This window comes from Sorex fumeus, unplaced genomic scaffold (genome assembly GCF_029834395.1).
Source record: "Sorex fumeus unplaced genomic scaffold, SorFum_2.1 ptg000043l, whole genome shotgun sequence".
NCBI lineage: Eukaryota > Metazoa > Chordata > Mammalia > Eulipotyphla > Soricidae > Sorex > Sorex fumeus.
In genome coordinates, this window is record NW_026606100.1 from 41,869,497 (window position 1) to 41,893,660 (window position 24,164).

Consider the following 24,164-nt stretch of genomic DNA (forward strand, 5'->3'; position numbering starts at 1 on the left):
AGGCTCTAAACAGAGTCTCATACAAAGTAAATATGTTTTATTGTATATGTGATAAAAGTGAAGTAAATGGGGATGGGAAATGGGGGCCAGAAGTTGCAGCATTACTCCCTGAAAAACTGCTTTTTTTTTTTATAACAACGGTAAACATTCATATATAGGAACCGGAGAGAGAGTGCAGCAGCTAAGGTGCTTCCCTTGCATGCCCCCAACCTGGTTTGCTCTTGGTGTCCTGTATGGCTCCCAGAGCACCATGAGGAGTGATTCCTGAATATAGAGTCAGGGGTTACCCCTGAGCATTGCGTGTTGTGACCCATGAAGAAGATTTTAAAAACATCCAAATCAGATACACATTTTCTGTCTTATCTGATTTGTTTATTAAATGTTGGTTTTGTAGATGTTTACTATATAGGTTTGTAAATCTTAGGAGGTTGTTTTTCTTTTTTTTTTTTGTCAGAGTCTTTAGGATTTTCCAAGCCTACTGTGATGACATCTGCAAATAGTGATAGTTTGACTTCTTTTCCCATCTGTTTTTGCCTAAGTATCTCTTTTTTGCCTAATTACTGTGGCAAAGACTTCCCATATTATGTTGAATGTTTGTGGTAAAAACTGTACCTAATTTTCGAGCTACCTGATTTTCAGATTTTCATCATATCTGTTTCCAGATCTTTGGGGTATTTGCCTAGGAATAGAATTTTCATCATAATGCAGATTAGCTATAGTTTCATGTGAATGGCCTTCACTATAATAAGGAAAGTTCCTTCTGTCCCCATTATGTAAAGAGATTTTGTCATAAATAGGTGTTAGTTCTGGTCAAATTCTTTCTCTGTATCTTTTAATATCATCAGATGAATTTTATCTTTCCTTGTATTGATACTTTATATATAATACTGTATATTACATTCATTGATCTGAATATTTTAGCCACTCTTGCATTCTTTGGATGAATCTAATCTGATCATGATAAATGATCCTTTATTTATTTTGTTATGTATATTTTTTCTGTGGGACACACTCAGCTGTGCTCAGGGCTTACTCCTGGTTCTGTGCTCAAGGATCTCTCCTAGTGAGACTCAGGGCACCATATGCAGAGTTAAGGATCAAACCCAGATCAGCTACACACAAAACAAGTGCCTTACCTGCTATACCATTTCTCTACCTCACATCCATTGTATGATCCTTTTAATATATTGATACAGTTTGCAAAGATTCTGCTGAGGCTCTTTGCATCTGGGGATAATCCTGTTTATCAGGAATGTTGGTCCATAATTTTCTGTTTTAATGAACTCTCTGTCTAGTTTTGGATTAGAGTAATATTGGCCTCATAGGTTCTCATTGGGTGGATTCTTGTTCCTTTGGCTTTCTGGAATTCTGAGGGGGACAGGAAATAGATCTTCTTTGAAGGTTTGGGAAAAAACTCTAGTAAACAATCTAAGCCAAGGCTTTTGTTTTGGGAGAGACTTTTGATTAATGATCCAGTATCTGTGTTAGTAATTGATTTGTTGGGTATCTACTTCCTCCCAACTCAGTCTTGGAATATTATACGATTTCAAGAATTTATCCACTTCTTCTTGGTTCTCTATTCATAGCATTAAGTTTCTCCTAGTAACCTTGGTTAATCTGTCACATTCTGTGGTAGTAGCTGTAACTTCTCCCGTTTCATTGCTCATCTGACCTTCGAGACTTTCTCCTTTTTCTTTGAGAGTCTCGCTAAGTCTTATTTAAAAAAAAATAAGGCCAGAACCATAGTACAGCACGTTGTGCATTTGCCTGGCATATAGCGAATCTTGGTTCAATTCCTGGCACCTGATGTGATTTCCTCCAAGTCCGCCAGGAATAATACTGAGCACAGAGCCAAGAGTCAGCCCTGAGCACAGTCAGGTATGGCCCCCCAAACCAAACTAAATCAAAACAAAAACAAAACACAGCTTTTGGTTTCATTGATCTTTCGTATCTTCTTTTTTTTCTCTATTTTTTTTAAATTCAGTTCCTCTTTAGTTTTATTATTTCATCTTCTTCCTTGGGCTCCATTTGTTGATCTTTTTTTTTTTTTCAGTAAATTAAGGTATGTATTTGGGTTATTTTTGGGTCTGTTCTTATTTTGTAATGAATGCCTTTATTGCTCTGACCTTCCCTCTTTAAGAAGGTGATTTTGGGAGAGGCTCACACCCAAAGACCAACTCTGTGATCCAGGGTTTTCCCCAGTACCATTCAGTCCCAGGAATCAAACCCAGGCTTCTGCATGCAGAACATGCACTCAGCCTCGTAAGTTATTGCTCTGGCTCTTGGAACAGCTTTTCTTGCCTCCTGTAAGTTCTGATAACTATGTCTTCATTCTCATTTGTCTCCAAGAATCTTTTGATTTTTTTTCTTTGGTTTCCTCTTGACCCGCTGGTTGTTCATTAAGTTCTTTAGTTTCCAAGTGTCTTGAGTTTCCACCTACTTTCTGTTTGTGGTTAATTTTCACTTCCAGAACATCATGATCTGAGAAGAGAGTTTCGTCCTCTTGATCTTGTGGAGACTTGTTTTGTTTCCTAGCATGTGGTCTGTCTTGGAGAATGTCCCATATGCACTTAAGAAGAATGTGTACTTTTGTGGTATAAAAGGTAAAGGTAAAGGCCCTCTCCTTGATCATCGATTTGCTCGAGCGGGCCCAGTAACATCTCCATTGAAGACTTTGTTGTTACTGTGTTTGGCATATCAAATATGTCACAGGGAGCTTGCCAGGCTCTGCCGTGCGGGCGAGATACTCTCGGTAGCTTGCTGGGCTCTCCGAGAGGGGCGGAGGAATCGAACTCGGGTCGGCCATGTTGGCTGTGTGCAAGGCAAACGCCCTACCGCTGTGCTATTGCTCCAGCGGTATGGAGAATTCCATACATGTCTATTAGGCCCATCTTTCCTTTTCTTCCTTAAAGACCAATGTTTCCTAATCAATTTTTTTTCTAGTTGATATGTTCAGCAGTGAGAGGTGTATTATAATCTCCTCTTACTATTGTGTTGTTGTTGATATTTCTTCTCAGGTATATTAGCAGTTACTTGATAAATTTTGTTGGTCCTTCATTAGGTCATATATGAGTGCAAAGTCTTCTTGATGTCATAGATTTCTTGATCATTAATTAATAGCCATCCCTGTCCCTTAAAACTTTGTTTAAACTTGAAGTGTACATTACCTGATAGAAGTATGGGCTATACTAGCTTTATTCAGGCAACCATTTGTCTAGACGATTGTTTTCTTACCTTTTACTATGAACCTGTGTTTCTCATGCCTGTTCAGGTTGTTGGCAGCAGAATGTTGAGTTGAGTTTTCTGATCCATTTAGCTACTGTGCTTTCTTGGGGGGACAGGGGCACACCTGGCTGTGCTTAGGGCTAACTCCTGACTCTGTGCTCAGATATCACTCCTGGTGGGGCTCAGGAAGCCAGTAGGGTCCTGGGGGTCAATTACAGGTCAGCCACATGCAAGGCAGCGCTCTACCCACTACACTATTGCTCAGGCCTAGCTCAGTACCTTTTGATTGGTGAATTCGGGCCATTGATGAAGGAGATTGTGTAGGTGAAGGAAGGAATTTGTTTGCCATGATTTTATGGAAATTATGAGTATTTATAATGTTTGTCATTCCTTCGAAAAGAATCCACTTAATGTCTCTTGCAGAGTGATTTTTTTCTTCTATTTTTTTTAATTAGTGAAACACCATGAGGTACAGTTGTAGACTTACAAGTTGTTGTGCTTGGGTTTCAGTTATGCAGTGATCGAGTACCCATCCCACCACTGGTGCCCATTCTCCACCCCCACCAATCCCAGTATCCCTCCCACCCCCACAGCCCCCATCCCACCCTGCCTCTGTGTCAGGGCACTCCCTTTTGTTCTATCTCTCCTTTTGGGTCTTGCAGAGTTATTTAATGGCTATGGACTGTCTTAATGCAAAGATCACTAACTTAGGAGACAGGCCTTTTACTGTCGCACTTCATTCAGTAATGAACATTGTCACCTGAGTGACCTCCTTTCCTGAATTCTTGCACCTCAATTTGCTCATTTGGGCAAGTACTTTCCAGCAATAGAAATATTTTTGTTTAAAGCTTCGTAACTTGGGCTGGAGTGATAGTACAGCGGGTAGGATGTTTGCCTTGCAGTAGGAGTAACCAGGAGTAACCTCTGTGCATCACCGGGTGTGACCCAAAAAACAAAACAAACAAAAAAGAAGTAAAGCTTTGTTACTTTCATAAATTTAGAATACAACTGTATTTCATATTTTGTAATCTCCATGAACAAGCATTTCAGTGTCTCTTAAAAACGTTGCAAAACCTATGAGGAATAGGAAATGGCTTCAGCTTCAAAAAGTTGTATGATTTAATGGGGAAGGAAGAATATATTAGTGAGGACTGGCCAGTTCTACGGCAAAGAAGAAAGGGACATAAATGCTTGAGGGAGCAGGCTGGGAGGAAGCAAACTTGATAATCCCTCACTCTCCTAAGAGGCAGCAGTATCTCCAGGTATCCTAAGTTTGGAAAAACAGTAACAGTTCAGCTTTTTCTAGCAAATCTCTTCTTAGAATTTTTTGTTCAGAAACGCTTAAAATATGTCTTCTAAAAGCAAAGCATGTTTACTAGCCGTGTAAGTTCAGGGGTGTATCCAATTGTGACTTCTGAACAAGAAGAGTTAAGTGATAAACATGTAATGATGGAAACGTTGAAATTCACAAACATCAACTCTGCCCATCATCGTTTCTGTGTGGCTCCCTAATTACGGTCTGCCACTTGTCAATACTTTGCAGTACTTTTTGCTTTTGTGTTTTTAGACTGAGTAATTCATTCCACCAGGGATCTGGATGATGCTGAACATGTCCCCCTTGTCTGTGAAGTGAAAAACAGGTTTGGCGAATTCCACAAGTGAGCCATTGGAATGTGTTTTGACAGTTCAGCCCATTCAGATTTTCTGCTGCTTGTCTCCTGGATTTTGCATTCTTTATTGAATTGTGAGAAAGCGATGTCCTTCCGGCTGCTCCAGTCTTGTTTCATAGAATACAACAGATTCCTTCTCATTTTTGAATGAAGCTGTAATTAACATGGTTCCTTTTGTTCAACAACCTCAATTTACATAGTACCTGCTCCTTCCAGAGCATCATGATTGTAGCATAGCTCCAGTGACTTGTCTCAGGGCTCGGGGAATAGTGTTTGTTAATTATCTGCAGCAAACCAGGTAACGGAGGGGAGGTTCTGCTACTATGACTTTGATGAAAGGAGTGTTGATGATTTTTTTAATTGCTTAATGATAGATTTGATCATCTTAAAGCAAAATTGAATACATACTCACCTATTGAGGTAGTAGTAAGGGGGGAAAAAAGAAACCCTGTGTCCTACTTTTTTGGCTATATTTCTAGTAAGAATGCTTCTTTTTACCTCCTATTTCTATGAGTGTATTTTTTTTATAATAATGTCGTAATCAAAGTGCTTATAAACAGTTTATTGTATGTAGTAGATGTAAATTTTTTCAGAGGCTAAGGAAACTACAGTATGAAATTGTCCAATATTGGAGACATGGGGAAGCTCAAAATAATATTACCTATGTAAAAGCAACTGAGTATTTATTTATTTTATTTAATTTATTTATTTTTGCTTTTTGGGTCACACCCAGCAATGCACAGGGGTTACTCCTGGTTCTGCACTCAGGAATTATTCCTGGTGGTGCTAGGTGACCATATGGGATGCTGGGAATTGAACCCAGGTTGGCCGCGTGCAAGGCAAACATCCTACCCGCTGTGTTATCGCTCCAGCCCCTGAGTTGTTTATTATTTTTAAGATAATTTTGGGAGGAGCGTACAAGGAATGGGAAGGTATCTGTGGGCCTAACTTGGTCTTTGTAAGTTAATTTCCTTAGATGCTTTATAAAGAAAGGTGTTAAAATTTATGTAAGTTCAGATGACTACTGTTTTAAATGTTTTTTTTAAAATATTTTTGAAGTAACATGGCATTAGAACATATTATAAGCCAAGGCATTAAGGTTTCATGGAGATGTTGAGTCCTAATATTTTAGAAAGAACACTGGGTCATCTCATTCAAAACTATCATTTTACACTTAAAGAGACTGAGATTCAAGAAAAATAATTTTTTCCCTAAATTAAATTACAAATGAAGAATTCCTTCTTTTAAGTGGGCCTCACAGGCAAGGGAGATTTGGAGTTCCTTCTGGAGGTAGTATATCTGTATTCTTCAATATAGTAGCTATTCCCCACGAAGCCCTTGAAATATAATTGGTGATATTGAAGAACTGAATTTTATGTTTTGTTTAATTTCAATTGCTCATAGGGACAGTGAATACTATATTTGTATAAACAGACAAGATTAAAGATTATAATATCTCTTATTTAGAGTATCTCCTTCAGTAGATATACTGCTTCACATAAAACTTAAATAGCAATAAACAGTCTTCTTTTTTATGCCCTCCTCTTTGTCCTTTGTATTATATTCTCCATCAATTTTACTTGTATATACATTGTTGTTCCTTGTACTTTATTTTTCTTTATTTGCCTTAGTTATAATTTTTGATTTGTTCATCCAAGGTCTTCACTTTATCTCATTTTTTTCTCTTAAGAAGTTCCTTTAGCATTTCTTATATCTCACTTGTTAAATAATTCTTAGTTTTCAATTATATAAACTTGTATTTATATTAGTTTTACTTTTGAAAAATGTTTTCACCAGAAATCGGATAACATTGTTGTTGTCATTATTCTTCTTCTGGTTATTTTCCAACACTTTGGGATGTTGGTTCATTGTCTTCTTGCATTGCTTCTGGTGAAAATTCAGTTTTCTTTTTCTCATAGTAAGTAGTCTTCATGCAGTAGGACATTTTTCCTTCGAACTACTTAAAAAAAAAACTATTAACTTCAGGTTTTATAATTTTAACTATTGCATGACTAACTGTGGTTTTAGTCTATTTATTGTGACTGGAGCTTCCTTATTGGATTCACATTTTTTAAATAAAAATTGTAAATATCTGGCTATACTTTTTCAGATGTTTTTTCCCTTCTATTGTGTGTCTCTGAGAATCTTCTTCAACAGGTTATCTAAATGCTTTTATAAAAGACCACATGTTGCTATCTTACAGATTATTAATGCTATGTTATTCCCCAGACACACACTATGTTACTTATTTTTTAAGTCTTTTTCCTCTTTCAATTTGGATAATCTCTATTAAACTATTCCTTGGGTCAATATTCCTTTCTTTTTTAAATAAAGGATACTTTGGTTTATCCAGTGAATTGATTTTGGATATTATATTCTTATATTCTAGAGTTTCTTTATCATTTCATTTCTTTCTGTAAACATGCAGCGGTAGGGCGTTCGCCTTACAAGCAGCCAACATGGCCGACCCGAGTTCGATTCCTACGCCCCTCTCGGAGAGACCGGCAAGCTACCGAGAGTATTCGATATGCCAGACACAGTAACAACAAAGTCTCCAATGGAGACGTTACTGGGCCCGCTCAAGCAAATCGACGATCAACGGGAGGGCCTTTACTTTACTTACTTCTGTAAACATGTTTGTTTTCCCATTATATGTACCTTTAGTATATATTTTCAACATTATAGTTTTAGTGCAGTTTTTATCTGCTGACTAATGATAACTCATCTGTTGGTCTTCTTACATAGACAGTTTCTCTTTAAGCTCTCATTTTACCTCCTGCTTCTTATATATATTAAGATTTGTATGGTATTCCAAACACTATTTTGGAAAAGGAATGGTAAAATCTGATATATATTGATTTGTATCCCTCTAACAGTATTGTGTTCTGACTTGTGTTTGACAGAAGGACTGATCAGATTCTGCCCCCAAATTAAAGTGAACTGATTTTGGTTGAATCTCTAATTAGGTAGAATTCATTGTAGGTTAGGGTACCACTAGCTTGTGTGCATGCTGATTTTTTTTTAAAGTCTAATTAGTATTTGACTTCTGAGTGGATTGTTTTGCCAATTCCCGTATTTGTTCATGTTTGCAGACCACTTTAACAGTGTCTGATAATAAAAGCACAAAAATATGCAGAAACATATGCTTTCTCTTTACAGACCAGCCCCTCTTCACTGCCTTTTCCTTAGTAAACTTAGAGATTGATAGAGATTCATCAGAAAAAACAATCTGTTTTTATATTTGGAATCAATCTCGATTCTATTCTGTCCTGTAAGCCTACATCTAAATAATTTAACTGATTTCTCACCATCTCCACAAAGCTCCCAAGACAAGGCACTAGCCTTACATATGAGATGTTACAGCACTTTGCTTACATAGCCAGTGCTTCTCTCTGGTACCCATCACAACTTCTTTTCACCCACTAGACTTCCCCAAGAAAGTACAGTTATCATTTCCTCAACGTTTTTTAGGTTTCTGTGAGAGTGGTCATTTGCATCTTTATACAACAAACTAGAAGCAGTAGTTTATCACATGCATTGAATTATAATAAAAACTGGTGGAAAAAAACTCTCTTCTGTTTCCTCACCTTTCTGATTGTCAGAATGACAACAAAATCTTCATGCCTGAATGACTTCAGTACTGAGGACAGCCTTCCCAATCTTGGTTGGGGTTAAACCACTGTTTTGACTCCATAGTTATTATCCAGAAGAATATCAGAACACTTTTCCATTACCCAAGAGGGTCTGCTAAATGCAAAGAATGAACAACCTCTTCAGTACTCTCCCCGAGGGAAGTTGTATGTTGCTTTATAGAAAAGGCAAATTTTTCCTTGATTAGATTCCATGGCCAGAAATTCCCAAGCTCTCTCAAAGCTCAGTACTTTGTGTTTTTCTTCTCTTTTTTTTTCTTTCTTTTTTTTTTTATTTTTTTTATCATTTTTTTTTATTAGTGAAACACCATGAAGTACACTTATAGACTTATAAATTTTTGTGCTTGGGTTTCAGTTATACAATGATCAAGTACCCATCCCTCCACCAGTGCCCATCCTCCCCCACCACGGGTCCTAGCATCCCTCCCACCCCCCATCCTCCCCCCCACCCCCCCGTCCCACCCTGCCGCTGTGGCAGGGCATTCCTCCCTGTTCTCTCTCTCTTCTTTTGGGTACTGTGTTTTGCCAGAGAGGCATTGAGTGGCAGTCATGTTTGGTCTATAGACCACTTTTAGCATGTCTCTCCCACCCTGGGAGGGTCTTCACAACACCCTTTCTTTGGTGCTCTCTTCTCTATCTGAACTTCCTTCTCACCTAGCACATGTGGCTGGCCTTCAAGTCATGGAGCTAAATTCCTGGTACTAATCTGAGCCCTTCCTGGGTGTTAGTCTCCCGTTTTGTTGCTTTATGTTCCCCAGATGAATGCAATCTTTCTGTGTCTATCCCACTCTTTCTGACTCATTTCGCTTAACATGATACTTTCCATGTAGTACCACTTGTATGTAAATTTCATAACTTCATCTTTTCTAACAGCTACATAGTACTCCATTGTGTAAATGTACCAAAGCTTCTTTAACCAGTCATCTGTTCTTGGGCACTCAGGTTTTTTCCAGATTTTGGCTATTGTAAAGAGTGCTGCAATGAACAAACAATTGCAGATGTCACTTCGACTATACATTTTTGCCTCTCTGGGATATATTCCCAGGAGTGCTATAGCTGGGTCAAATGGGAGATCGAATTCTAATTTTTTGAGAATTGTCCATACTATTTTCCAAAAGGGTTGGACCAGCCTGCATTCCCACCAGCAGTGAAGGAGGGTCCCTTTCTCGCCACATCCGCGCCAGCACCTGTTGCTTTTGTTCTTGTGGATGTGGGCCAGTCTCTGTGGTGTGAAATGATATCTCATTGTTGTTTTGATCTGCATCTCTCTGATGATTAGTGATGTAGAGCATTTTCTCATGTGCCTTTTTGCCATTCGGATTTCTTCTTTGCGAAAGTTTCTATTCATTTCCTCGCCCCATTTTTTGATGGGGTTGGGTGATTTCTTCTTGTGTAGTTTAACCAGTACCTTGTATATCCTTGAAATCAACCCCTTGTCGGATGTGTATTTGGTGAATATTCTTTCCCATTCTGTAGGTTGTCTTTGTATTTTGGTCACTGTTTCTTTTGAGGTGCAGAAGCTTCTTAGTTTAAGATAGTCCCATTTGTCTATCTCTGTTTTCACTTGCTCGGCCAGTGGCGTGACGTCTTTCCGAAAGATCAATAAAACCAAGAGCTGGTTCTTCGAGAAAATAAATAAGATAGATAAACCACTAGCAACACTCGCAAAGAAACAGAGAGAGAGAGCCTTAATAAATCGAATCAGAAATAAGAATGGGGATATCACAACAGAAACTAAAGAAATTCAAGAGATCATCAGAGACTACTTTGAAAGTCTGTATGCCACGAAACAAGAGAATCTAGAAGAAATGGATAAATTCCTGGATTCCTATCATCTCCCAAAGCTGAAGCAAGAAGATATAGAGTACCTGAATAGACCTGTTCACATCAAGGAAATTGAAACTGTAATCAAAAGTCTTCCCAAAAACAAAAGCCCAGGTCCAGATGGATTTACTAGTGAATTTTTCCAAACATTTAGAGAGGACCTATTGCCAGTTCTTCTCAAGCTTTTCCAGGAAATTGAAAAAGCGGAAACTCTCCCAAACAGTTTCTATGAAGCCCATATCTCTCTAATACCAAAAGGAAACAAAGACACCACAAGAAAAGAAAACTACAGGCCAATATCCCTGATGAACACGGATGCGAAGATTCTCAACAAAATACTAGCCAATAGAATTCAACAACTCATCAAAAAGATCATACATCATGACCAAGTAGAATTCATCCCAGGGATGCAAGGATGGTTCAACATTCAGAAATCAATCAACATAATCCATCATATCAACAAAAGAAAAGATAAAAATCATATGATCATATCAATAGATGCAGAAAAAGCATTTGACAAGATCCAACACCCATTCATGATGAAAACCCTTGCCAAAATGGGGATAGAGGGGACTTTCCTCAATATAGTTAAAGCCATCTACCACAAACCTACAGCAAACATCATCCTCAATGGGGAAAAACTGAGAGCCTTCCCCCTAAGGTCAGGGACGAGACAAGGATGCCCACTCTCTCCACTGCTGTTCAATATAGTACTGGAAGTACTTGCAATAGCGATTAGGCAAGAAAAAGATATTAAGGGCATCCAGATAGGGAAAGAAGAAATTAAGCTCTCACTATTCGCAGATGACATGATACTATACTTAGAGAACCCTAAAACCTCTACCAAGAAACTCCTAGAAACAATAGGCTTGTATAGTAAAGTGGCAGGCTATAAAATCAATACCCAAAAATCCATGGCTTTCCTATATGCAAATAATGAAAGAGAAGAAAGTGATATGAAGAAAACAATTCCATTCACAATTGTGCCCCAGAAAATCAAGTACCTAGGAATCCCCTTAACTAAGGAAGTAAAGGATCTGTACAAAGAAAACTACAAAACGCTACTTCGGGAAATAAAAGAGGACACGAGGAAATGGAAAAATATCCCCTGTTCATGGATGGGGAGAATCAACATTGTCAAAATGGCAATACTTCCCAAGGCACTGTACAAATTCAATGCAATCCCTATAAGGATACCCACGACATTCTTCAAAGAAATGGAGCAAACACTCCTGAAATTTATATGGAACAATAAGCCCCCACGAATAGCTAAAGCAATTCTTGGGAAAAAGAAAATAGGAGGAATCAACCTACCTAACTTCAAGCTCTACTACAAAGCAGTAATAATCAAAACAGCATGGTACTGGAACAAAAGCAGAGCTGCAGACCAATGGAATAGAGTTGAATATACTGACATCTCCTCCCAAACATATAATCATCTAATCTTCGATAAGGGGGCAAGAAAAGTGAAATGGAGCAGGGAAAGCCTCTTTAATAAATTGTGCTGGCAAAACTGGACGGCTACATGCAAAAAAGTGGGCTCAGATCTCTGCCTAACGCCATGCACAAAAGTAAGATCGAAATGGATTTATGACCTCAACATCAGACCGGAATCCATAATGTTTCTTCTCTTTTTTGGGGGTTCAGCAGGACACATAGGGAAACACTTGCCTTGCAAATAGCTCTTTTACAGTATTTATTATGCATTCCTGCACTCCATTTACTGGGTTTATTGTGAATGCCTTTTTCCTGTAACCAACATTGCTAATAGAGTTTTGAGTGTTAGGAAATAACTTTTCCTTCTTTTGGATATTGAAACTCAACCTCACTTTTTAAATAATGGATTGAAAACCACATTCTTAGCAAAAAAAAACAAACTCAAATGTAATTAATGTTAACTGTTAGTATGCTAAAATTCATAATTAATTTTTGGTTAGCACACTGCTTTTATAATAATAGTAGCTGAAATTATTTCTTTAGTGTTTTGAATATATCAGATGTAACACTTTTGGTGAATTATATTTGAGGTTTCTTCCCTTTCATATATGTTTCTGAAATGATGTCAATGTCAGTCAATTGTGCTTTTTCATAGTAAATATTTTAATGGTCAACTGCTAAAACAAGTCTAATAAGTTTTTAAATCTATTCGTGTCGGTCTTAGGATGGTCTCGGTGGCATCATTTTTTGGCATTTGTTATTTTATATTTTCAGGGGTATAGGCTCCTCAAATAAGCCTTCATTTTTTTATGACTCCAGATAACCTTTGGGAAAGATCTTGCTAGATTTGAAATTCCCTGCTTTTTTTTTATCATTTTTTTATGGTCATAAAACTGTTGCATGACTATTGTATATTCCTTTGTACCCTCCGATTTTTGAAAACGGTAGGAAATGTTAGCCAAAACCTCTCATACAGTTTCTGAGTCAATAAAAAGGGACATGCATCAAGGATATGATTTATTCTGGGTAACTGAAAACAAAAGCTCATTTTTGTAACTTTGAATGTTGAAATCCCAAAATGAGTTCAAGGACTCCTATGCGAAGGACAGAAGATGTACAGGAAGGAACTTTCCAGGAACTGATCATCATGTTCATATATCCATGTGGAATTCTAGCATTTAGCATCAACTATGATTTTCTTTCAGTTTCCCATTGTCTCTCAATCGCAAAAAGAACTTTGTGGTAAATAAGTACGGTATTTACGTAACTTAAGATTGTTCAATTTGATCCAGATAAGGCAGTATCGTTTGACCTATCCTAAAGTCACTCTGAACATTTGAAAAATGAAAACCATAGATTCAGAATGTCTCAACCGTCATTGACTTAGGCCTGTGAGCTTGTGTGCTTTCTTTACTAATGCTTTTTTGGTAGTGTTTACATCTTAAGTTACACTATTTAGGAAAAGTAGATTTAAATTTAACAGTGTTACTAAATTTTTCATATTTAAGAATAATCCTTTCATATTTAAGAATATTCTGACCAAGGATCGTCTGTATTAGAAAGAAGTCTGTTTGATATATTATCTGTTTCAGTGTGACTTGATTGGAACAGAGGAACGCTTAATGAAAAAACTATGCATGGCTTGCTTGCTTTGTATTGTCTGTATTCTGTAAGAAGCTCCTGACCTCTTCCTTCATTGATTATTTGAAAGGAGACTATAGATCCATTCAGAGTAAAGTTTTTCTTTTAGTGAACTTGATAGAATTTTGTGAATCTATTGCCTGCAAGCCGATGTTGACTGAAACAGTGTCATGTTTGAAATGCTTTGAGGGCAGGAACAGATAACAAACTTTTCCTATCCATTTTTTTCACTTTTCTCTCACTGTTCTTTCAACTAATACTTAACTGAGAGTATTATGCTGGTAACACAATGGTAATAACCTATTTTCTATTCATTGGAGATTTCATATTATGGTGCCTTTGGTCTTGATAGGAAAATTATATAAATAGCATTCTGCTGAAACAATTTTATTATTGATGGTTGTATTTATGTATCATAGAGATTTTAAGTTAAATTTAAATATTTACATATATTATGTCTTATGTAATAGAATGCAGTACAATGATAATACTCAATAGTGTGGCAAAATTGAATACTTTTTTATATTTTATTTTTATGAAGTTGTTCACAATAATTTATTACATTTAATAGTCCAACACCAATTCACCACAATTACCTCTTCCCAGCACCATGAATAGTGTTTTTATAAGAAAAAATAAAATAATTTAAATTTAAATCTAATTGTTTTCTCCTCCTTTATTAATATCATCTTCCACTTTAATAATGCCTACACTGAGAATCACAAGTCTTTTCCTATTTTACCTTAAGGATGAATTTATGGAGTTAATAGTAAGAAAACAAAAAAGAACTGACATAAATCTTAGAGGAGATATTATACTGAGAGTATAGATACTGTATTAAGGTTCTCTACTGGAAAAAATATTTAAAGTTTTTTTAAGTAGTTGAAAATATATTTATGGGGCTGGAGAGATAGTCCAACGGGTAGGGTGCTTGCCTTGCATGCAGCTGATCTGGGTTCAATCCCAGCATCCCATATGGTCCCAGGAGTAACTGCTGAGTCCAGAGCCAAGAGTAGACCCTGAGCACATCCAGGTGTGGCTTCCAAAACCAAAAGCAAATATTTACATTAATGTACTTAAGCATATTTTAACTTGGATTTTTTCATTATGAAAGGAATTTTTAAAATTTTTACTATTATTTTGTGGGGTTATTTTGGTTTTGTTTGGGGGCAACATCCTATGAGGTGTCAGGGATCAAACCCAAATCTGACCCCAGGAATCCTTTTTCTTATTGTCTTTCCTATCCTCCCTAAGTATAAATTCTAAGGGGACCTTTACCCAGTAACTGCTAAGCTGTCTCTATTAGCAGGGACCTTCCCAGAGTGCAAAGGGTTGACCTTGTTCACTTGCCATGTCCCAGCACTGAATGTGGTCGAGGCAGGATTCAGTGATTATTTGTTGCTAGCTGCATGTGTGTATGGTACCCTCTTAAGTTTTCTTTGGATCTTTTATTTAACTGGAGCGGTTTTGTGGGAAAGGTAGGGTAGATACTTTGTCAGGTAACTGGAATGACATTTCAGGTGGATTCTGACAGACCTAGCATAGAAAGGGGTCAGAGTCAGTAGTTCACTAGAGTTTTATATTAGCCATCCACCTGCGATAAAGACTCACTGTTTACACCAGTCCAGTGCTAAAAATGTTAATTAAATTCTCTTATTTAACCCTTCTAGTGACTCCATTATACAGACCTATTCTTATCCCCATATTAGAAGTGAAGAAACTGAAGTACAGCAAAGCTAACTTAGTAGTTGACATCAGTTGTGCAGAACCACACAAAGAGTGTCAGAGAAGAGATGAGGCTTCCTCCATGTGAGTGCATGGTCTGGGCTCTCAATAGGGCGTGAGCGTTGATCTACAGCTTCTAGGCTGTTCCTCGGAAAAGTTATCAGCATGCAGTTATGAGCCCAAATCTACCATGATGATTGCCTAATGATTTAATGAGATGATTCACTATCATTAGATGCTTATTGAATGTTTCAGTATTTGTACACTAGAGATTATTCTTCTTACAAGGTATTGGTAAAAAGACAGTATAAGAGGAATAATTAAAAGCAACTAAAGGATAAGGTACCTGACAGATTGCCTTGATGACCAGAAAAGCAGATGGGCATTTTTCTGTTAAAGAATAAGTCACCTCCCAGGAGATAGAGAATGAATCTTTTTTGAAAAAAATTAATCACTGCAGCCGCATATTTGTCAAGTCAGGACATATCTACATCTTTGCAAAGTGGGATATAGTCAGAGCAGAGCCCGACCAGGGCTAACCAAACAGGATGATCACGGCCGCGGAAAACCTCATTGGAATTCCATGGTGCAGCTTTTTAATGAGTGTTCTGACCTGCCTCACCAGGGCTCAGGTTGAGAAATCCTTTCTTAGCTTGGATGTTATTCTACTCCTGTGCCCCTCACCTACACTGAGAACATACTAAGCCCTTACTCTAAGAGGGGAGAAATCTAGAGATAAATCCACTGCTGCTAAAGCTACCATCATGGAGATTGATGATCATTTTTGTGGTGTGAATACACTAGGATGAACATGAAATTATCCTTCTGTAGTCACAACAGTGCCTGTTCAAGTAGTGTAGAGTAATTGACATTGCTTACGTATGTGAAGGCCCCAAGCTATATTCCATGGTGAGAAATGGCTAGAGAGTTCACTGAATTCAGCTCTCCACTTTGGTAGATAATATGCTGGCGGGGGGGGGGGGGGGGTGAGGGCGGTCTTATGCAATTTATAGCTCTTACAAGTTGTCGTTGCCAGGACCAGAATGTTAGCACAGGGGTAAGGCACTTGTCTTACACATTGGCCAACCGTGATTCAATCCCCAGCACCACATATGGTCCCATGAGCACTGTCAGGAGTAATCCCTAAACACAGAACTGGGAATAATCTCTAAACAGTGCTCACTTATGGGTATGGCCCAACCCCGACCCCCACCCCCAAAAAGGTCAAAGGAAATCATCCTTGCCATATCAGTCATGTTATAAAAATTGAATTATAAATCACATATACTCATCCCAAGATTTGTAAGGAAATGTATCAAATACTTTAAAAATATTTAAGGTACATTAATTCAAATATGTGCCTGATATATATATATATTTATATATATGGTATGCTTATTTACAATAACTTCCACTCCACTGTCATGTTGATAATCCTGAAGGTTATTATTGTTCTCACTTGCATCCAAGATTGTCTTTCCTTACTCAGATTTTCCTTCCCACAGAGCAAATTGGCCAGGAGATGTTGGAAAATCTCAGTCATGACAGAGAAAAGATACAGCGGGCACGTGAAAGAGTAAGTAGCAGTGATTTTATTTTGTGTTGTTCTTAAGAAATTTAGGAAATAAGACCTAAAAGAAAGATCTTTAGCACGTGTATGGACAGTAAAATTAAAGGATGGATGGATGGATGGATGGATGGATGGATGGATGGATGGATGGATGGATGGAAAGCTGGGGAAAGGGGCAAGATGTGAGAGGGGCAAAGGGTAAGCTGACTGTGTCCCCATCTCAAAATGCCCCCCAAAAGTTATTTATTGGGTGCTCCATCTGAGAAGGCCATTACAGTAGATGATAGAGTTTGCCAAGTTTTCAGTGAAAGCTGTAAAATAGCGCTATTAGAGCTAAGGAGATAGCTCCGAAGACCCACAAGCAGGTCCCACATGAGAACCCTGCATTCAGTCTTGGGTCATGTGCTTCCACCTCAGCACTACTAGCTGTAGACCTGGTGGCCCTGAGGATGGCGGTGCCCCCCAGCACTGCTGGATGTGGGCAACTCTGCATTGCTGGGTCCACGCACTCAAAACCATCAAGCCTTACGCAGCCAGCCCCGACGGTTCCCTGAGCACTACTTGGGACCTCGCCCCCAATTTTTTTCTTTCTTTCTTTCTTTCTTTCTTTCTTTCTCTCTCTCTCTCTCTCTCTCTCTCTCTTTCTTTCTTCTTGTATTTTAGAGGGGAGAGGGTTTGGATCCCTTCCAGGGGTGTACAGGGACAGTTCTGGCTCGGTGATCAGCACTTCCACAGTGCTGGGGATCCAGCCGGTCTCAACTGCATGCAGTGCAAGCATCTTATCCCCTGCACTGTCACTCCAGCTCCATCACCGTCCTTTCTTAAATTCACGTCACTTCAATTTGTATTTCTAGAACTTTGCCCATTCACAAACAGGGAATTAATGACCAAACATACACATTTGTCAGCCTGTGAGACTTTTTTTTTAATAGATCGAGTTCAAGTGTCCAGGTATGCTGGGATTATATATTCCATTAATTTTCTGTATCTAAGGATTTTCAGCATTTGTATAGCTGTGAAAATTTTACTGGAGCATATTAAAAAAAATTTTCCCCACTCCCTGACTCTTAAATGTATTTTGTTGATGAATTGGACAGTCTATCATGACAAAAGTAGTGTTTATTGGTACTCCTGGGGAGAAAAGAAAAAAAAACAGATTGTGTAAAGTTTCGCTGTGTCTGTGACTAAAGCTGCTTTTCTTCTCCTTCCTAGCTGCGGGAAACAGATGCTAACCTGGGGAAGAGCTCCCGCGTCCTGACAGGGATGTTGCGAAGGTAAGAGCAAGGTAGGGACCTGCCTTCCTCTCTTTCTCCCTTTTAATGAAACTGTGTTTTGTAACGGGTGATGTGAGCCTGGCCTGTGAGCCTCGACCCTCTGTTCCTGGTGTAGCGTCCCAGGTCGAAATAATTTAACACTGACATTAACTCTTGTTTGGACAGAGACACATACCAAGAAGCTTAGATTAGAGAGAAGGTGTGGGCTAGGGGGGTTACCTCAAGCTATGGAAAGAAATAGGGTTAGACATGCAGCCTTTTCTCATAGCCTGAGGAAGCCCCATGGCAGGAACAGGACATGATTGTCGGTTTTGATAGCCTTCCACTGCAAGGACGCAGGCCTGCTGGGGATGCTTCACTCTCCCTGGCTTTGTTTTTGTTTGTTTTACAAGAGAGGCTGTTTGGAGCAACATTTCCATTTGTGAATAACTAGAGATGAATTTTGAAATTGAAAGAGGATCTGATTATCAGAGATCCTCTAATGCAAGGATCCCACCTGCACACGTGCCAGCAAGCAGACGTTGGTGTTTTCTGTGTATAATGTACCTTTGTTGCTGGAACAGATTTGGCAGAATATTGGGCAAAATGCATGAATGGGTATGGATAATCGTCTACATTCTCTAAGTTTGGGGAAGGGAGTAAGAAATGTTTCCAATGTTCTCAAAAGTGGAGCATTTGTTTACTTTGGCCTATCAGGCATGGAATTATTTTATACTCACAATCCACCAAATCAAAGTATTCATTTTGGAGTTGTGGGTTAAAGCGCGAATGAGGAATGTTGAGGTGGCTTCTAGAATAGCATCATTGGGATTATGTTTGTTTGTTGTTTGTTTGGGGGCAACAACTGGTAGAGCTCAGGGCTTCCTTCCGTCTCTGTGCTCAGGGATCACTTCTGGTGGGACTCTTGGGGACGTATTAGGTGCCAGGGATTGAAACTGGGTCCAGCAGCTGCAAGGTAAATGTCCTACCTGCTGTACACTCTCTCGGGCCATAATTGGGATTTTCAAGGAGATCTATTGTTGATACTGTTAAGACAGCTATTTTTATTTTTCATTTATTTATTTGCTTTTGGGGTCAGACCCAGCGATGCACAGGGGTTACTCCTAACACATGCACTCAGAAATTATTCCTGGAGATGCTCAGGGGACCATATGGGATGCTGGGAATCGAACCTGGGTCAGCCGTGTGCAAGGCAAATGCCCTACCGGCTGTGCTATCACTCCAGCCCCAAAACAGCTATTTTTAAATAAGCAAAGCCTTTCTGATCATGCATTCGTATATAGAGTAATTTGCTAAACATGTGCTTGCCGTGTTAGAAACAGATTCCATAAGAACTGATGAAGTAGCTGTCTGCGTGCTGCATCTTATTTCTCTCTTAGGTAGATCTGTCACAGGTCCACTGTTTCTGCGCCCTTCCAGCCAACATGAACCTAAGTCCACAGTGTCCCCACACACAGTATGGCTTCCAGTTCATAACCATAAGCTTCCAAATTCCAACCATAAGCCTCCAAATTCCTTGATTAAGAGTAACATGTAAATTTCCTTGGAAAACTCAAAATCCACAGAAAAGTGGCAGTTGAAAGTAATGCTTCAGTGCCTATAGACAATAAAAAAAAAAAGCGCGGGGTGGGGGGGCCCTGTATGGCTTCCCTGGGAGGCTCCTGCAATGTGAGCTGTAACAAATATTCTGCATGTGTCTCCATTTTGTCAAATCTCATTAAAGAGTCCTCCCGCTTTATGTCAATTGAGCTGTCCAGAAATCATTCATCATTTTTAGTGTAAAAAAATCATGTGGTTATTTTAAATAATATCATATTAATGTTAAAGTTCAGCTGTCATTGAATGGTATGGCTTAATCAGATGTAGCATTTAGGAAAAATAGTTTATTCTGCCTCTACGTGGCTTTCAGGTTGGCAGATTTAAATCAGGATTTATGGGTTCCTAAACCAATGTATTTCTGTCCATGTTTCTGCTTGATGTACCTCACCCTTTCGTGCAGGACACTGCAGATAGTTATTCAACAAATAAAGCAGCTCCTCATATTGCGTTTGAATAAATTTGCAAGTCATTTACAGAGGGTAAAACACAAACAACTTCTGCAACCTTTGACTGGGCTTTCTGTAGGAAAATCAGAACTAAACGTGGCTGTTTCATAAGCTCACAGAAGAAAATTACTCAGAAATCGACTTGGGGTTCTCTTTGTAGGCAAACTCAGGCAGTCACTGACTCATCTCCTTTTCGAATCTCTTCAGAGTATGAACAGAAATAAAAATGCCCAATGGACATTACCTTGCTATGTGTGATTCAGGAAACACTAAGCCCACCTATCCATGGTGATGCGTGTTTGGTTCAATGTTTTGACTGAGCACTGTGGGAAACTTCCTATCAGAAGGTATCTGGGTACTTCTAACCAATGCTGTAACTTGAGTCTTTGGAAACCAAATACAGATGATGGCTTCGTTTGAGTTTCCAACTACCATCCACAAGATATGCAATTTATTATGGAATTTTTTTTAAAAAAAAAGCAAAACTTTGACCAACTTCCTTACTCCTTTATTTGTATAATTCCCTGGAAAAATAATCCCCAAGAAGATAGAATCTGGGTTTATGAATGTCTTTTTTTTATGCTCTAGTTTTGCTTTCTTTCTTACCTCCCTCTCCCTTTCACCTGGTGTTCACTTCCAGCACTGATAAGGTTTTATTTGAAAAAGAAAACTCACATTCTCCAACCTCTAATCTTACCCAGGGTTCATAGCTCTGGTGTGTGCCAGCAGGTACTTCTTACATAAGAAAATGGACAGTCTTGAACCGTGTGCTCGTCTGTCACCTTTCCAAATGGATCAGAGCGATGTGTGTCCACCTGGTGCAATGTGTAAATGAGCATGATGCATAAGCTTCTTTATTTTCATGTGGTAAATTCCGTATGTCAGAGAACAGTTATGTATGCAACAATCGAGCTTGCCAAGGAATTACCCTATTGAAATGAAAGAGCATTTACTTTTTTTTAACCAGATCATTTTCAAATTTGTAAAATGAGCAAAAATGACCTTCCTTGGCCCTGTGTCTGGACTATAGCATAGAGGGATTCAGTCTGTGGCAAGGGCAGATAAAACCAAAGTTCAGTCAGTGCCAGGGACATTGTGCAGAGGACAATAATTGATCATTTATAGGACAAACCCAAAGCAAAAAGGGAAATAAAACTAAGTGGTAGACACTACCACTCATGTTTTTTCAGTCGTTAATAGACTTCAGTGGGTGGGAAAAAATTCTCTTTCCTTCCATCCTTCCTTCCTTCTTCTCCTTTTATTTCTCCTCTCCTCTCTTTTTACTTCCTCAATAAATACCCAATGCTTGGATACAAGACCTTGGATATTCTCAAATGAAACCGATATGACACTTGGTTTCAGAGTGCTTCAGTTTAGATATGTGAGATGCTATGGGAATTCATCGGAACGGTAAGGCAGAAGAAGAAAGACAAAAACAGGATGGTCTAGTGAGACCTGTGGTATATGAGTAACAGGACAAGGAAATACAAAGGAGCAAAGAGGGAATATCTAGACTGTTCTGGTGCTTGAATTATAGCCTGAGAAGGACATAGGAAAGAAGAGGAGGCCAGAGCCTGGGACACAGTAACAGTGTAAAGAGCAGGATTTCTACATATCTGAATCACAGAAACAACAGGACAGAAAACATGAGATCTACACCACAACAAACACATTTCAAACTGTCCCAGTCAGGGAGAGGGCTGGGGAGAGGAAGGGAACTGGGTACACTGTTGGCGGGAAGTTGATGGACACTGGGGATGGGATTGGTATTGGAACATCATATACCTAAAAACTCAACTATAAGTAGCTTTGTGGGCTGGAACGATAGCACAATGGTAGAGCGTTTGCCTTGCATGCAGCCAACATGGCCAACCCGAGTTCGATTCCTCCACCCCTCTCGGAGAGCCCGGCAAGCTACCGAGAGTATCTCGCCCACACAGCAGAGCCTGGCAAGCTACCCGTGATGTATTCGCTATGCCAAACACAGTAACAACAAAGTCCCCAATGGAGACATTACTGGGCCCCCTCGAGCAAATCGATGAACAATGGGAGGACAGTAACAGTGACAGTCACCATTGAAAATGAAATATTGAAGTAGCTTTGTGAATCACAGTAACTTCATTTCTTTGAAAGGTATTTTTTAATCTTTCTGATATGGTAAGTAATTTTTTTGGTTTGGTAGCCATACCTGGTGATGCTCAGGGATTACTCATGACTGCACACAGTAGTAACTCCTCGCCATGCTCAAAGGACCATATGGGATGCCGGTGATCAAACCCAGGTCAGCTGCATGTAAGGCAAGCACCCTACCCACTGTACTATTTCTCTGCCCCCTAAATAATTTTTTTCTTAAGCGTGGAGCTGTTGCAGCATTTTCTTACCTAGTCTATAAGATAAAGCAGATGGTATTAAATGCATTTGACCTAGCAAGTTCTGTTCATACATTACTATTTAATATGTATATTTTGGTTAGAGCTTCTGTGTCAATCTGAGAAATGATTGCCACCCATCATTGTTCTCACACTTTACATTTTAAACATAGTCTTGTTGCTTTGGTAGAGTGACAGGTAAAACATTGTACTGTCAAATAATTCCTAAGGGGAACTGTACCAGAAATACCAGTGCAAGATCTATAAGCTAATGCAATATTATTTTTGAATATGAAGTTTATTCTTGAAGAAATGTGTCATGACTAGATTTTTTTTTAATCTCTTAAAATTCAGACATTCCCCACCCTCATTTTCCCCAGCAAACATTTAGCTGTATTCAGTGTTTGACAATCCTCCAGTAGGGAGTTTTCAAGACTTGTGAGAAGACTGTCCTTGAGTCTCGACTCTCAATTTTTATGCCGCGAAAAGTATAAAGTCTCTTGCCTTTCTATTTACAGTTTTGCTTTTCTCTGTTTTGTTTTTTCTCTTCTACTAATCTCATTCCTCTTTCTTGGTCTATTTTAACTAGTGTTAAAGATGGGCCCTGACCTGAAATTAGCACAGCAAAATCTTCACCTCTTTGGTATTTATCAGCTTTTAATCAAGTGTTGATTCTTTGAGAATGAAATTGTTTGCTGCATATTCTTTAGACTTATTAGGGATCTCATGTCGAACAATGCTACAAAGCGAAATTTTCAAACAGTCTTGGTCCTTTGTGTGTGAGTAAATTTATTTCTATATATTTGGCTCATTGGTTTTGTTTTATTGTCAAATGACTTCTTCAAGGCTGACGTGATTTTTTACCAAACTGAAGAATGGCTTTTGATTTCTTTCTCCATGTTTCTCTTTGATCAGAGTCTTACAGCTTTCACCATAGAGTTTCGGTCTTGTGTCAGGCATTGGAATGCATGATGTAAAAATTAAGGTCAGTGGTAACTTTAAGTAGCATTGCTTGGGTCCTAGGTGTGGGCAGCCATGACCTGATTGTACTCCTGGAATTTCATCTGAGAGCCCTGTGCCAGAAGCATCTTTATCCACATTCCATAGTTGAGAATAGCTGAGTTTAGTGATAGTGAAGTAAACTCTCCCCCGTCATTTCACAGAAAGGTATAGCATTGGGATGTGAACTTGGCTTGCTCTTCTGGATCACCACAAGAAAAGTTCTCAGAGCCAGTTTTCACTACATAGAGGTAAAATGAGAAGAGTTGAGACCAATCACTGGGTTTCATTCTGCAAATAGATTCTGTTATATGCTTCCCGTCACAATTCCATTTCTCCTGAAAATTAACTGGTCATAAACAGTTTCCTTCGAATAGCTGATTTCCCTAGAAAAACCCAGACTTGAATCAATCAACAGTGACTATTGTGTATCAATTTTCCCCCTGCTTCCCCATCCCTCACAGTTTGCTGGTTTGGGAAAGCCAATATTGTAAGAGCCATTATTCGGCAACCTGCTCTCTCTGTAAGCAATTGAACACCGCTACTGGGACATTCTGGGTTTAGTGATAGTGAAGTAAACTCTCCCCCGTCATTTCACAGAAAGGTGACCTTCCTCCTAGGTCGCAAGCAGGAGCCTAGATACTTGCTCTAGTCTCTCACTTCACCCTCATGACAAGTCTATTAGTCAGAGATTATTGTTCTCATTTCAAAACTACACAAGTGTTGTTAAATGGC

The 24,164-nt window shown here is 38.8% G+C and overlaps 1 protein-coding gene across 4 annotated transcripts in view; it reads left to right on the top strand.

Moving 5' to 3' along the window:
* Nucleotides 1-24,164, top strand: part of VTI1A (vesicle transport through interaction with t-SNAREs 1A) — a 405,243-nt gene that overhangs the window by 233,166 nt on the left and 147,913 nt on the right. For 2 of the 4 annotated variants that reach the window (XM_056120943.1, XM_056120942.1), the window contains 2 exons: nucleotides 16,678-16,748; nucleotides 17,955-18,027. In XM_056120943.1, coding sequence (XP_055976918.1) covers nucleotides 16,678-16,748; nucleotides 17,955-18,020 — 137 coding nt within the window. In that variant the 3' untranslated portion in view covers nucleotides 18,021-18,027. The remainder of the gene's footprint in view (nucleotides 1-16,677; nucleotides 16,749-17,954; nucleotides 18,028-24,164) is intronic. The other 2 variants (XM_056120941.1, XM_056120940.1) reach the window with 1 other exon arrangement.